General features: G+C 42.7%; 1 protein-coding gene and 1 long non-coding RNA gene across 6 annotated transcripts in view; one reads left to right on the forward strand and one right to left on the reverse strand.

Annotated features, from left to right (window-relative positions):
* Positions 1-1763: 1763 nt before the first annotated feature.
* On the reverse strand, positions 1764-5664 carry LOC113625999 (uncharacterized). Of its 2 annotated transcripts, none has more exons than XR_003434986.1 (2): positions 5509-5664; positions 1764-1869 (listed from the first exon to the last, which is right to left on the reverse strand). It is a non-coding gene; the product is annotated as an uncharacterized LOC113625999 (long non-coding RNA). The 2 variants fall into 2 exon arrangements; XR_003434985.1 differs by lacking the exon at positions 5509-5664 and adding an exon at positions 5334-5470.
* Positions 5665-5873: 209 nt separating this feature from the next.
* DAPP1 (dual adaptor of phosphotyrosine and 3-phosphoinositides 1) overlaps positions 5874-14672 on the forward strand; it is a 61157-nt gene continuing 52358 nt past the window's right edge. For all 4 annotated transcript variants that reach the window (XR_003434983.1, XM_027116980.1, XM_027116983.1 and 1 more), the window contains exon 1: positions 5874-6088. Coding sequence is in view for 3 of the 4 variants with exons in the window: in XM_027116980.1 (XP_026972781.1) it covers positions 5988-6088 (101 nt within the window). In the remaining variant the exon portion in view is untranslated. The remainder of the gene's footprint in view (positions 6089-14672) is intronic.

Genomic DNA, 14672 nt, shown 5'->3' on the forward strand with positions numbered 1-14672 from the left:
TATAGCTGAGCTACTCCATTCCCTCTGCACTCCCCATTGCCACTCCCACAGCATTACGGGTGATTTCAAGGCTGACCCCTTTTCATAACCTGGTTCTGCCCTGGAGCCTCCAGAGAAGCTAGAATATCTCAGAAATATCTCAGCTGGCCAGCTGGTCAAATAATTTTTGCTCTTTGCTATTTGCCCCTATTAGTTAGTACAGCAATCTTTTCAAATGAACTCAGACCAAGACAAAAAGTATTAAAATAAGGCCCACAAGATCTAAAGGTGTGTAACCTGACATAGTTTCACTTTGTTGAGGTAGCAGCTAATTTTTGCAAGCTGGAAAACAAAAGCTGGTGTGTTTGAGGTTTCACTTCAGTCCGTGCTTTCACTATTCAGCAATCAGTGCAAAGACAGTTAAGCATGACCTTTCCATACAGACGGTGCCACCCTTCACCAGCTCAAAGAGCACCTGTCCCGTTAACCCTCGAAGGCAGATGTTTGCTTATTTTTGAGACCTAGTCTGTTAAAATGGCAGAGAGCGCTGAAGTAAGGACTTTGCGGAAGGGAACATAATATCACTTAATCTGCTTGCACTACTTGAGAACAAAGTCATACTGCCGTTCTAGGAAATTAGTCGGAGACACATAAAACAAAGCACTCTTAAACCACATGTACACGTGCTTTCTTAAAATTATTACAAACACCGCTCTATTTGAAGGCATATTGATCACAGCAATAAGAGGTGTTCTGTTGAATGCAATGGTCCCCAGCTTCAACACAGAGCATAATGCGTACTGCTTGTGGGCGGGAGAGCTTCAGCAACCCTGCAGGATTGTTCCAGAAAGTCCGAATATCTCAAAGTTTAAAGGACTCTTAAAAGCGATTTCCTCCAAATACAAGAATCCTTGTATCAGTAGCTACAAAGGCAGGGTAAATGAGGGGGTGAGAGCAATCCAACCCCAAGGATAGCCAGTAAGGAATGAGAAACAATGATAAACCCCATGAGAAGTCAGCCTGCTTTTGTTATCACCAGCCACCAGCAATTCTGAACGACCTCAGTGATAAGATGCTCCTCTTGGCAGGGGTAGGCCATCCCCACTCCCCAGACCCACCCTACCCCATCCCCTGCTTTCTACCCTATCTGGCCTCTGATTTAATGTTAGGTGACTAAGAGCACGCTCCTTTGTAATTTTTTAAAAAGAGGTTTTCTACTTCATATCTCCTAATTATCGAAGTGATATTTTATATCTTAGAAGATACACAAACAATATTAAGAAGGATTTAAGAAATTGTCGGGCTTCCCTGGTGACGCAGTGGTTGGGAGTCCGCCTGCCGATGCAGGGGACGCGGGTTCGTGTCCCGGTCCGGGAAGATCCCACATGCCACGGAGCGGCTGGGCCCGTGAGCCATGGCCGCTGAGCCTGCGCGTCCGGAGCCTGTGCGCCGCAGCGGGAGAGGCCACAGCAGTGAGAGGCCCCAGTACCAGAAAAAAAAAAAAAAAAAAAAAAAGTCATGCAGTGTCACCTCTACCCCAGGCCTAGCTGACACCACCACTTGGCTGCTTTGTATTTCTCAATGACTAAAATTTACCTTTATGAACTATTTCCTGAGCGTCTGAGAGCCTACACCTTGGGTCTGCTGATGCTATGTTTTCAGAACTTTAAATCACCGAGGAAACCATATTTTCCGTAGGAATGCTTAGGAAAGTAAAATCCAACGTGTTTATATCCTTCCTTTCCCCTTCAGAGAAAATCCTTTCATTTGTTTCTGGTTTTCTGCTCTCCTGAGAGAGGAAGGGATTAGAGTGAAGTTTATACCTGGAAGTTGGCGAGTTATAGCCGCATACAGACAGCTTTATCCAATAAAGAAGCTAGGACTGGTTATCTAGACGAGAGAAGAAAACGAAATAGGGTCCCAGTTAATTCAAGACAACCAATTGCCTTGGCCTTTGATACTGTAGTAAGTGATCACATAATTGTGGCAGAGAACACAGAAGTGGCAGCTTGAAATAAAACTCCAGCTGACATACTTTTAAAAGCAATATGGCAGCTGTGAGCTTGCCACAGAATTAGGAGGAGAGCTGGAAGACTTCCCTTTGGAAAGCCGGCCTGCAGCTGAAAAACAATGGTTAGTTCTTTCTTCCTCTGCTGTTCCTCTGTTCCAATTTAATATGAAATGATAATTTCTTCTTTTTCATGGGTGGGGAGAACAGCCAGTGGGAAACAGAGTAAGGGTCCCTCAACCCCAAGCTGTGGTAACCTCAGTCCATGGTAATCCCAAGTCATGGTTTCCCTTTACAGAATGTATCCTTTCTTTCCCACCAGCATCAGTGATGGAGAAGAGATCATGCTTATGTAACAGTTAACAGTTAACCAACCAAAGGAGCTAAAGGACCATTCCCTCTGTGCTGTGAAGAGCATGAGTAGAGCTGCCCTTGCCAGGTAAGCAGGTGTGAAGCAACGCTGTGATATGTGAGCTTTCTGTAGAGACGAATAAATTAGGAAAAGATTTAAAAGGGTCTTCAACCCGGAGGAATGGATAAGGAAGATGAGGTACGTATATACAATGGAGTATTAGCCATAAAAAAGAACAAAATAATGCCATTTGCAGTGACATAGGTGGACCTAGAGTTTGTCATACTGAGTAAAGTAAGTCAGACAGAGAAAGACAAATATCATGTAATATCGCTTATATGTAGCATCTAAAAAAAGGGTACAAATGAACCTATTTACAAAACAGAAATAGAGTCACAGATGTAGAAAACAAACTTATGGTTACCAAGGGGGAAAGAAGGGAAGGGATAAACTGGGAGATTGGGATTGACATATATACATTACTATACATAAAATAGATAACTAATAAGGACCTACTGTAGAGCACAGGGAACTCTACTCAATACTCTGCAATGGCCTATATGGGAAAAGAATCTTAAAAAGAGTGGATATATGTATATATATAACTGATTCACTTTGCTGTACACCTGAAACTAGCACAACATTGTAAATCAACTAGACTCCAATAAAAATTAATTTAAAAAAATTTTAAAAAGAAAAAGTTTCTTGAACAATTATAAGAAAAAAAACCACATGGAACTATTTCTTTTGAAAAAGTTCTTCTTAGAGTAGTCCCAAATGTTAGAAATTCAAATCTGGGGAATTCCCTGGCAGTCCAGTGGTTAGGACTTGGTGCTTTCACTGCTGGGGCCCAGGTTCAATCCCTGGTCAGGGAACTAAGATCCTGAAAGCTGCGTGGTATGAAAAAAAAGAAAAGAAAAAAAAGAAAAGAAAAGAAAATCTGGACAAAATAGCTCTCCCTGAAGCCTCTTTATGAGAAAATTGATGATTTGAGTGTGATAGTCATCCCGACGATGACTATCTTGATAACATTTATAACATTTCTTGAAAAAAAAATATTTTTCCAACAAAAAATAAGATGTTCCAAAATTGTTAAAACGTTCGATTGTTTGTGCCCATTTCTATGTGCAATACAGTGTGGAAAGAATTCAGTTCCATGAACAAGCATCATTGAAAAATAGAATAATGAAATAAATAAGAAGTGAACTATGTGCTTTTAAAAAATATTCTTTGTGCTTGTTTGCAAAGTGTTTGAAAGCAAAAGTAGCAGTTTCTTTAATTAAAAGAAATAATGTAGCATGTGACCAATCTAATATAAAAAATATTACCAAATATTTTATGACTGTCCAGCATTTTACTGAAACCATCTAGTAATTCTGCGGCACTGGTTCCCCTATGACGCTGAAAGCATGCGGACTTAGTGGAGCAGAGGGGTGGGAGGGGTCCTGGGGAACACGGAATAAGTGACAAAAAGAAAGAATGACATCAAAGGAAAGGACAACAGATGGGATATCAAAATGAGAAAGGGAGGGGACAGGAAGATTGAAAAGGGGATGAGGGTCATACAGAGTGAAGTAAGTCAGAAAGAGAAAAACAAATACCATATGCTAACACGTATATATGGAATCTAAAAACAAAAAAAAGGTTCTGAAGAACCTAGGGGCAGGACAGGAATAAAGATGCAGACGTAGAGAATGGACTTGAGGACATGGGGAGGGGAAGGGTAAGCTGGGATGAAGTGAGAGAGTGGCATGGACATATATACACTACCAAATGTAAAATAGGTAGCTAGTGGGAAGCAGCCGCATAGAACAGGGAGGTCAGCTTGGTGCTTTGTGACCACCTAGAGGGGTGGGATGGGGAGGGTGGGAGGGAGACGCAAGAGGGAGGAGATATGGGGATATATGTATGCATATGGCTGATTCACTTTGTTAAACAGCAGGAACTAACACAACATTGTAAAGCAACTATAAAGATGTTTAAAAAAGTAAAAAATAAAAATATGTTTTTTAAAAAAAGAAAAGGGGATGAGGGTTGTCTTAGTAAATTCTGCTACTTGCCTAAAAAAAAAAGTTAAGCAAAAGAACAACCAGAATTTGCTTAAACAGGAACGGAATAGATACTAAAACCCTGAACAAAGAGTTGTAGAAAGGAAACAAGAACTCTGCCCGGCTCTCCCCCTATCTCTGCTGTGTTCACATTCAGCACCTCCCTGGCCAGGACTGGCCTCTGCTGCAAGTGGACACTGTGCTTCTCTCCGAACAAACTGTAGCCAAGAGAATTTTAAACATTGATGTACCATAATCAGAGCTCAGTCTCCACTCAGGAATCTCTCCCTGGCAGTCAGAGTAAGCCAGGGTCTCACACATCACTGACAAACAGATCATAGGGAAGGACTGTAAGAAAAGCTGGAATAATGCCGGGTGCCGACCAGCCTGTCCTCTTGGAACAGCTCTGCTATCTTGGTTTCCTATAAAGCGGTCTCCTCAAACTTTAACTCGCACAGGGGTCAACTTGGGGATCTTGTTTAAATGCAAATACTGGTTCAGAGGCGCTGGGATGAACCCAAATTCTGCATTCTAACAAGCTCCTGGGGACCCTGCTGGTCCTCAAGATGCACTGGGAGAAGTGAGTTATAGAGCACCCAGGTGAACCTTGAGTGAGTCAGGTGTGACAAGAGGGAGAGACAGAGAGAGAACAGGCGAGAGAGAGAAGCATACTCTCTCCTGCAGGCTACATACACAGAACACAGGAAGCAACATATGTTCTTTGTTCATTCATTACGGTACTTTGTCCAATTCCCCAGCATTCAGAGTGATGACAGTTTCCCTTCTGGACTTTTCGGCAGCTGGCATTCTCTACACATGAGTCTGGACCCAGAGCAATACCAGCTGTGAATAAGCCCAGGGAAGGAAGTGGAACTCGAAGACTCTAGGAGTTCTAACCTGCCCTGTTAGCTGGGCACCCGGCTGGCCCCCCTGTAGCTTTTCCTACCTTCTTCTCACCCAATCCTTCTTCCACGGAGGAACGATAATTGTCTCTGAATCGTGCTCAACCTGAACGTCAAGGGTATGCTGGAAAGCTTAGGTGATTGAAGCAGAACTATTGAGAAAGTGCTAAAAACCAGACTTCCTGATGGAAGCTAGTGGCTTGAGTCTGATTTCTTTACCCCTTTGAAAGATGTTCCAGATCCAGAAGCTTCCTCGACGTTCCTTATGTTTGTGTGTGAGACGGAAGGTGTAGGTGATGGAGTGCCTCCTGGACAAACCGGAGGCAAATAGCACTAAGGAAAAACTATGCTTTGGCCTCACGAAGAGAGTTGGAATTAAGAGTCACTCTCAGTTGGAGCAGTTTGATCTTTATTTCCTTTGCCAGAAGCTGCGTGCGGCACGATGCAGCGTGGGTGTCCTCAGAGGTGCTACCTAGCTTTGCATGTTTCCTGACGGAGGCAGCACTCCTGCCAGCACCTAAGTGGGGAGTGTCGGTGGGAGGAGTAAGCAGGTTTCACTTCCTTGCTGGTTGGAGACTCAGCTACAGCTGTCTTCTCTCTCAGCGGGGAGGGGAGGGCGTGAGGGGCAGCAGAACGCGTCTCTCTCTGCTTCTCACCCAGAGCACCTCGCAGGGGCTTAGCGGACGCGAGGGGAGCGAATGGGCAGAGCAGAATCTCCAGAAGGGAAAATGAGCATCCAGGATCCTTCAGATCTGTGGAGCAGGTCGGACGGAGAAGCTGAGCTGCTCCAGGACTTGGGGTAAGTGGGCAGGTCCCCTTTTCCAGGCGTTTATTGGGTGAACCTTAACTCCTCACCCCTACGCAAATGCTCATCTTGATGAACGATTCTCTTTAGCTCTCCTTCTCTCTGACACCCCAATCTTCTATCCTTTCCACTTTGCTCATCTGTGTCTGTGGGGGCCCAATTCCATTGTGAAAGTATGGATTACCTTTCCACATGTGAAAACAAGTAGGTGGAGAAAATGGGACAAAAAAATCAAATGCTGGACGTTCTTTGAGATTTTAGGGACAGAATTGGGCTGTAGTCGCGGTTGTTGCTGGGTTTCCTTGTTATTGATCTGGTCTATGAATAAATGTGCTATAAAAAGTGCTGAGCTCCAAGCTACTGACAGTAAGAGGGCTGCGCTGCTGGTGAGATAAACAGAAAGCCTAGACCCTACAGTAAGGGAGAGGGACTTTTTCAAAAGAGAACGAACGAGGAAGTGTCTACAGCAGTGTCCCATGTGTGTTTCTTTCTCCTGACACTGCATTTGTGAGCTCTTGTATGCATGTATGTCTTTTAGGGCAACTTTGAGCCTTTTAAGTACTAACAAGTCAGGAAGAGGATAAACACTCTGCCGCAGACAGGTTACACATTTAGGTAGGAAGAGGCACTGTAGTCCTGTCTTTAAGAAGGGACCAGATGAGACAACTCATCAGGATACTTAATAAAAGAAGCAAATGTTACACAAGAGAGGCGTAGGGGATTTCCTACAGAAACTGCTCCTTCCCCCTGAAGCACCAGGAATAGCCTGGTGAGGCTGATTTTGACACCTGTGATTCCTAAGAGGCGAGACCTGCACCTGCTGTCTCACTAAATAGCTCTAATCTTCACAAACACTCAAGAGCTGTGATCATCTCCATCTCACAAAGGAAGAAAACAAGCACCAAAGGGATTGAATAACTTGCCTGCGGTCACACATCAGTTACCAATCAGGATTCCAATCTGCCAAGTCTACTTCCTTATCCAGAGAAAAACTAAAATAGGGATGAAATCTCTCTGCGTCAAGAATGCAGAGATTGTATTTTGGGGTGTTGTAAGCGTTCTCAATAAGTCCTGTCTTTAGATTTTAAACTTGAGGTCTCAGAATTGAACTTTACCTTCATAAGGTAAATCAAACGTAACAGCTAGACTTTTCAGTAAAGTAAACTCCCCTTATGGGGAGTCAGAGCTCCAGGACACCTCTAGCCTTCTAGACCAAATCCCCAAACTGCAGAGGTAAAATGTTCCCTGAGCATCCAAAGCGGTGTCACAGAGTCCAGGCACTAGAGCTGGACCCTGGGCTCTCACTTAGATCCGTATGAAATTATTAAACTATCATTCTTTATGTGTTTGGTTATGTGGATTCCCAGCCCACGATCGGTAGGAAACCACAGAGGAGAAGAGAGACAAAGGAAATATTCAGCTCTGGTCCTTTAATTCAACAATCTTTGAGCCTAGGCTCTGTGCTTGTGTACCCTTGGCACTCACTTGGATGACAAAGATGAGCTAAACACTGTCTCTTCTCCCCACCTTAGTGCCCGTAGCAGGAAGCAACCTTAGGTAAAACCCACTAGGAAACAGAACTGTGTCTTCCCTCCATGTGCAGAGATGGACATTCAATTCAACCCAGAAACACCCCAAAAAGGTGCTTTTATGTCCATACTTCACTATTTCATAAAGTCTGGAAATGTCTTAAACATTGGAAGATGGTTTCTGTAACAGGCAAGTTACAGTGGTCTAGGGAAATTGCTCTACGGTTGCGGTTCTTAACCTTGGCTGTGCACTAGAATTACCCAAGGAGTTTTTTAAAATTCCTGCCCAGGCCACACACCAGACAAATGACATCAGTATCTTGGGAGTGAGCGTTTTCTTTTTAAACTTTCCAAGTGATTTCAGAGCAAGACCGAGGTTGAGAATCACTGCATAGAATAGAAATCCAACAGAAGCACTGAGTAAATGTGCCCTTATTTGTTGGATACGTACCTGAATCTTAAAGCCATTAATAAACGTTGACATTTCGTCTGTGGGTTTGGGAGCATTTTGTTTAACAATTTTATTGAGGTATATTTTATAGATCATAGAGCTCACTCATTTCCAGTGTACAATTCAGTAACCTGTAGTGCCTTTAAAGAGTAGTACAGCCATCACCATAAATCAATTTTAGAACATTTTCATCCCCCCAGTAAGAAACCTCAGAAGCATTTTTTTAAATATACTCAGTGGTGTGTTAGTTAAACCCCCTGGGTGAGGGATAGCCCTGATTCAAGAGTCTGCCTGTTTCCCTGGTATAAATACTCCAATCACAGGCATTTTCAAGCTGCCAAGGGTTTAACTACAAAATTCCTGAGAATTTAATAATGGACTTGAGTTAGTACTTGTGCCTCTGGGACAATCCTGATATACCTCTCATAGGTCATAAGATCTGAGCAAACTTGAAAATGACCTGTTGCCTCTGGCAGAATTCAGAATAAAATGAAACTTCTTCTTTGAACCTCTAGGCTACTGGTTAGGTATAATCTACCCCCAAACTTCTAATTAATTCCGTTTTTAAAACGCTCCCTAAAAACAAAATGATTTAAAGCAGTTGATAGATAAAAAGTGGCTGGTTTTAATGCCTTCATTTTGAAATCGTTTTTAATAGGTTATCTGAGTAGTTAGGTAGGTTCTTACCTTTGTATTTTTGATAGATACAGACAGACAAGGTGGTGGTTAAATTAAAGAGATGGGATCTTTGTTCTTTGGTCCCATTTTTCTTCAGGTTCTGGCATCTGTAAGCTCTGCAGATTAAACCCTGCATTGCAGCAAATCCATCCCCTGCCTTTCTAGGACACACACGACTTGCTCAGAAGACATTCTTTCTAAAGTACCTAAATCAAGCAACTCAGATGCTTTTCCGTGTCTCACATGCAGAGTATCAGTTTAAAGACACTTAGTTTCCTTCATCCTAAACATATTAATGCTTCCAGAAGCAAAGGGGAAATAACACAATTTGCAATGGTTGCTCAGCTTCACGTACACGTTGGCCGAATGGGATGGGGGAGGGAGGGGCACAGGCTGTGGAGAACGGTCGATGAGAAGCAGGAGGTGTACTGGGAACAGAAGGCAGGCTGTGTGTGGCTTCCAAAATGAAGCAACGGGGCTGTGAAACAAATAGTGAATATTTGAGGCACCCCCTAAGGAACAAACTAGGATAGAATTGCTAATCAGTTAATAATTGATGATTCCAGCAATTCTTTGATTCTAACAAAGGTTCCTACAAAACCATGTAGTTTTGTATGTAACTACAAACTACATAACTACAGACACAAAAGGGATACTGTGAAATAAAAATATTTTAACATATCTTTAAATATTCAAATTATCTACTCAGACATATTCCTTCAAGCAAGAAATATAATAAATGTTCCCTTTTTTATATATTTTCCCGTCTCAAATTTTATAAGGAAGTGTCTGTGTTTGGCTGAGCTGTCAGAGTCAAGAAAGTAGACTCGAAGCTCTGGCTATTTAAGTAAATTAATTAAAAACTAATTTCTCTGCTGCTTCCCATATAAGAGAAGGTTGGAGCAGATCAGGGATCAGCAAACTTTTTTTGTCAGAAGCCAGGTAATAAATATTTTAGGCTTCACAGGCTGTATGATTTCTGCTTCAGCTACTCACATCTGTCATTGTCATGCAAAAACAGCCGTAGATAACACAGAAACAGATGACCGTGACGGTGTTCAAACAAAATATTATTTAAGCACGTTGAAATTTGAATTTCATACAATTGTCACGAGTCATAAAATATTCTTCTTTTTTTCCCCTAACCACTTAAAAACGTAAAACCATGCTCGGCTCACAGTCTACACCAAAACGTGTACCCTGGTAGGAACTGGCCCTCACATGGTGGTTTGCTGACGACCCAGGGGATAAGTAACAATCACCAAAGCGCGGTCTTATGAAGAGGCAGACATTTTGCATTCAGGAGCTCTGGCCTTCAAAAGGTATCTACGTTCCAGCTTTACACATGAGGAGACTCATTAGCAGAGAAATCAAGCTGCCTGGAGTCCCAGAGAATCTGGGTCCCAAGGCCATGCTTATTCCACCAAACCAGGTTGACCTCCTGTTGTGAGGGTCAGTGGCCGGCACCAGGTCGTTCACAGAGTTTGGCCTTCACAATAACACCATCAATACAGTATGATTATACTCATCTTATAGATGCAGAAGGCGACTTCAGATCAGTCAAGTGAACTGTCCAGGTCACAGACCTCATAGGTGGTGCCCCGAGAGTGCCTAGGCATGTATGCCAGAGCTGACTCTCTCTCCACCGATGGAAGAAGGTACACCTTCTAAGAACCGCAATTTAGTAAGGGTTGGATGCTCACCATGTGCCAGGCACTATTTTAAGCCTTTTGCTTGTATGACTTATTAAATTCACACATCACTGCCAGGGAGTTACTACCACTAGTGACATTTCTGCTCACAAATGAGAAAAATGAAGGACAGAGCTTTTATCACATGCTTAAGATGACACATTCATAAACCTTCAAATCCAGGAGTTTGGCCCCAGAGCCCACAGGCTTCTCCACTAACACAACTTCCTGCTTATTATATCAGCAGTTAGTGCTAGTGAGAACTGAGAGAAAAAGTAGTTCTGTGATTGCTACCACCAACACATTTTTTTACTAAAAGATATTCTTTCACATTCTTCACATAACAGACATGCATATACAAAGCCAGATCAATATCCTAATTCATCAGAACTTATTTGAATTGTGTGTAGATTCCTTTCTTCGGGGCTAGGCAAATCGAATAGGCTCAGAAAAGCGTAGTAAATTCAAAGCTTTAAAGGAAGCTGTTTACAGAGCTGATACCAAGTAGAGCAAAAAAGCTTGTTCCTCTTCTGGGCACAATTCCGTAATCTTGGACTCTAAAAATGGAAGGTGATTCTCTTGTGGCCGAGCAAGAGTATGTAACTAGTGTACAGTTTGATCTTGCTTGGACTCAAGCGAATTTCCTCTTCAGTTGTTGTGTTTCTGTTCCTCTATGGGTAACGGTGACTTCCTTCTACTTACGTGTGGAAATCCAGCCACACACGTTCTCCACATCGAGTGGGGTCACTTTGTTTCATTCATTCTCTTTTCCATTTATTCATAGACCTATCTGTTGAATGATGACATTATGCAAGACAGTGTGGGAGTTACTGACAGTAAGAAGAAGTGGTTGTCCCCTCAAGGAGTGTACAGTGTAGAGGACAGAGAATGCATGAGTGGGTGGAGTTAGAACGCAGGATAGAGGGGCTGAGGGTCATTGCAGTGTCTACATAAAGAACACAGCAGATGGCAAGAGAGGAGGAGATCATTGGATGTGGAGAAGATGGCCTTGGAACCCGTAGGATTTTTGTCAGTTGAAGGCAGAGAAGAAGACATTTTCTAAAGAGAAAATGGCATGAATAAAGCAGTAAAAGTGGCAAAACATATGAATATTCAGAAAATAAAAAGTGTCCACATGGACTCAGACCCTCCCAGTCCCTGGGACCCAGCAGTTACTCATCGTTCAGTCTTGCTCTGGTCTTTACCTCTCAGAGTGCCCACCTTCAGCTACATTCTATGAGAAAACTTCCACCTGGCTTTCCTCTTCTAGTTTCTAGTGTCATAACCATACACTTAGCTTGTTTTTTTGTTTGTTTGTTTGTTTTAAGCCTGGGTTAATTTCTTGCTCCCACCAACTCCTCTCAATGATCCTGTCAACTAGGATAAATTCCTAGTCTGAGCCCCCATGCTCTGGCTACTCCTCCCTGAGGTGGACCTGTCTGAACCCAACCACAGCTCACGTAGCCAAGTCTTGGCTGTCACTCGGTCACCTACAGATTCCCTGTGGTCTTGCTTCCCCAACTACTATTGCCTGCTCCTGTTATCTGTTGTTAGACTTTCTTTGCTCAAAAATATTTAAGTTTGGGCTTCCCTGGTGGCGCAGTGGTTGAGAGTCCACCTGCCGATGCAGGGGACACGGGTTCGTGCCCCAGTCCGGGAAGATCCCACATGCTGTGCAGCGGCTGGGCCCGTGAGCCATGGCCACTGAGCCTGCGTGTCCGGAGCCTGTGCTCCGCAACGGGAGAGGCCACAACAGTGAGAGGCCCGCGTACCACAAAAAAAAAAAAAAAAAATTTAAAAAGCCTAAAGGCAACAACTTAATTTGTTTTGATAAAAGTATAGCTATGTAAGAGAATGTTGCTTTTTAGAGACACATGCTGAATTACTTAAGATTAAAGTGCTATGATATCTGTAACTTACTTTTAAAACATTCATCCAAAAATATATGAAGGAAATCTGGCAAAAAGTTAAAAATTATTCCACCTAAAATATGGGTATTATTTAAATGTGGGTATTATTTATACTCAGTTTTCTACTTTCTTGTATATTTGGAATTATTTATAATAAACACTTTAAAATAATAATAAAATGTATTACTTATTGAAAATTTGGTGAATAAAGAAAAGCACCAAAAATGTCAGCCCTGTACCAACACCCAAAATGACACATTGCTCAACTTCTCTCCAGTCTTTAAAAAATATTTTTCTGTAAACACATACACACACACACACACACACACACGCACGTGCACGAAGATTGAATTGCGCTCGTACCATGCATATAATTTTGCTCTCACTTTCTAGTAGCATACATTTTCATCATCTGCTTCTTGTTCGTTCTCAAAGCAGGTTCTGGGTCTGGTCTTTCCCAGGCTATCCTGTTGCCCTGTATTAAAATTTGAATATTTAGATTGATCCAAATTCCGGAAGGCCTTAAATAGATTGAGTTTGGACTTTGGTCACACATCATTTGACAATATGTAATCATTGAATGTTTATAGGAACGTGGAACTACATGGTCATCGTGGGGTTTTTTTAAGGTAGATTAATCTGGTAGTTGAGCATGATCAATAGTAATGAGTCCAGAGACAATAAAACTAATGAGTGAGAGAGTTTACAGATTGGTGTATAAGAAACTAGAGTGAGAACCTGGGAATAGTAAGGAAGGAACAGGGGTGGAAGCCAGTAATTCTACTGAGCTAAAAACATATGTGATTCACAATCAAATAAGAATGAGTTCTGCTTTTGTATAGTTTTTCAAAATGGCATCAAAGCAGTTTTGAAAATCTTAATGGCACAAAATTCTTCTAATTCATCCATGGTTTGCTTTCTCAGTGTAAATATCTAAAGTTGCCTGGGTCTCATGTGATTGCTCGTATGATTCTGACTCCCCACCAGTTGAGTCTGTACTTTGGGTTAATTCTCTACATAATCTTAGAATCATTTTCTAGATGTCAGTCCTAAAGCCCTAAGAGGTTTGGCCACCTGATCGAGGCTGAGCACAATACACTCTTTTTGACAGTGATCTCCTTAGGGGCAGGGCAGTAGGTTACGCGTATTTGTCTATTCCATCCAAGCTCAGCACCTGACAAAGAGCAGATGTCTAAATATCTGAATTGTCCCAAGTTGGGTCAAAGCCAAGACCAGAACTCAAGGTCGCTGACTTCAGCCCACCACACCAACACTGGTGACGTACTTGTATTTATTACCCTCAGACTCACTCAGTCCTCTTAACAAAAGTTTTTACTGCTGGGACAAATTGACATTGGTTAGACACAGCATCTGAGCAATGGAATAGACAGGAAATAACTAATGAAACAAAGATCTTTTTTTTACATCCCCCAAAGTTTGGGACTTTTTCCTAGAGTTATAGCTTCCTGAAAGTGACCTTCTCTGTCTCCTGTCCCAACCCACAATGGTAGGTTGTCAATGGCAACTACAGTCCAAAGACAATAACCCTGAAGCAGCATTTTATGATGTATAGAGGATGCAAGAGTAACCACAGTAAGTGCAGAGTCAAGCTTGATTCCACTCCGAGATGAGCCCTCCTGAGAGAGCCTCTGGTTTGGAATCTCTGCCCAGGCGTTCAAGTCCCCCTCAAGCTCTTATCCATGAAATGTTTTTCTAGTCAGTCTCTGAGCTTTGGTTCCCAGTCCAAATCAAACATTCCCTGAGCCCCAACCACTGGAGGAGCAATGATGCTCTTTCGGTTTTACAGCCATTTGTGTACTGTGCAGGCTGACCTGGGGACTGGACAGGACCTCTGCTGGAATGAGACGCAATTTGCCTCCCAGCCCCCATCTCCCCATCCGTGACTCTGCCCTCGGGTCTCTCACGTCTCTGACAGCCCTGGGTGCATTGACCCATGTCATGCTCTGTGGGTCTGTATCTTTCTCTCACTTTGGTTTCTCTGCCTCTGTCTCTGGACCACTCTGATTGGGTCTCTATTTGTGTTCCCTAGGTCACTGTCCCTAGGTGCCTCTGGCTATCTACATGAGCCGCTGTGCCTTTCTCTTGTCTCTAGGTCTGTATACCTCTCTTTCTACAGCTTTTGACTTATGTATCTCTCACTCTTTGTGCCCATCTGTGTCTCTGGATCTCTGAGTCTCTCTCTTTCTGTGTTTCCATCTCTCAGAACTCCTTGCCTCATTCATCAGGCTCCTTCAAGAACAAGTTTATCCTGGTTTCCAACTCCCACAGAATTATCATACCCCTTCAGTCTTGTTTCCC

The sequence above is a fragment of the Aethalodelphis obliquidens genome, unplaced genomic scaffold, assembly GCF_003676395.1.
Source record: "Aethalodelphis obliquidens isolate GAN/ISIS:26980383/991018 unplaced genomic scaffold, ASM367639v1 scaffold17, whole genome shotgun sequence".
Classification (NCBI taxonomy): Eukaryota; Metazoa; Chordata; class Mammalia; order Artiodactyla; family Delphinidae; genus Aethalodelphis; species Aethalodelphis obliquidens.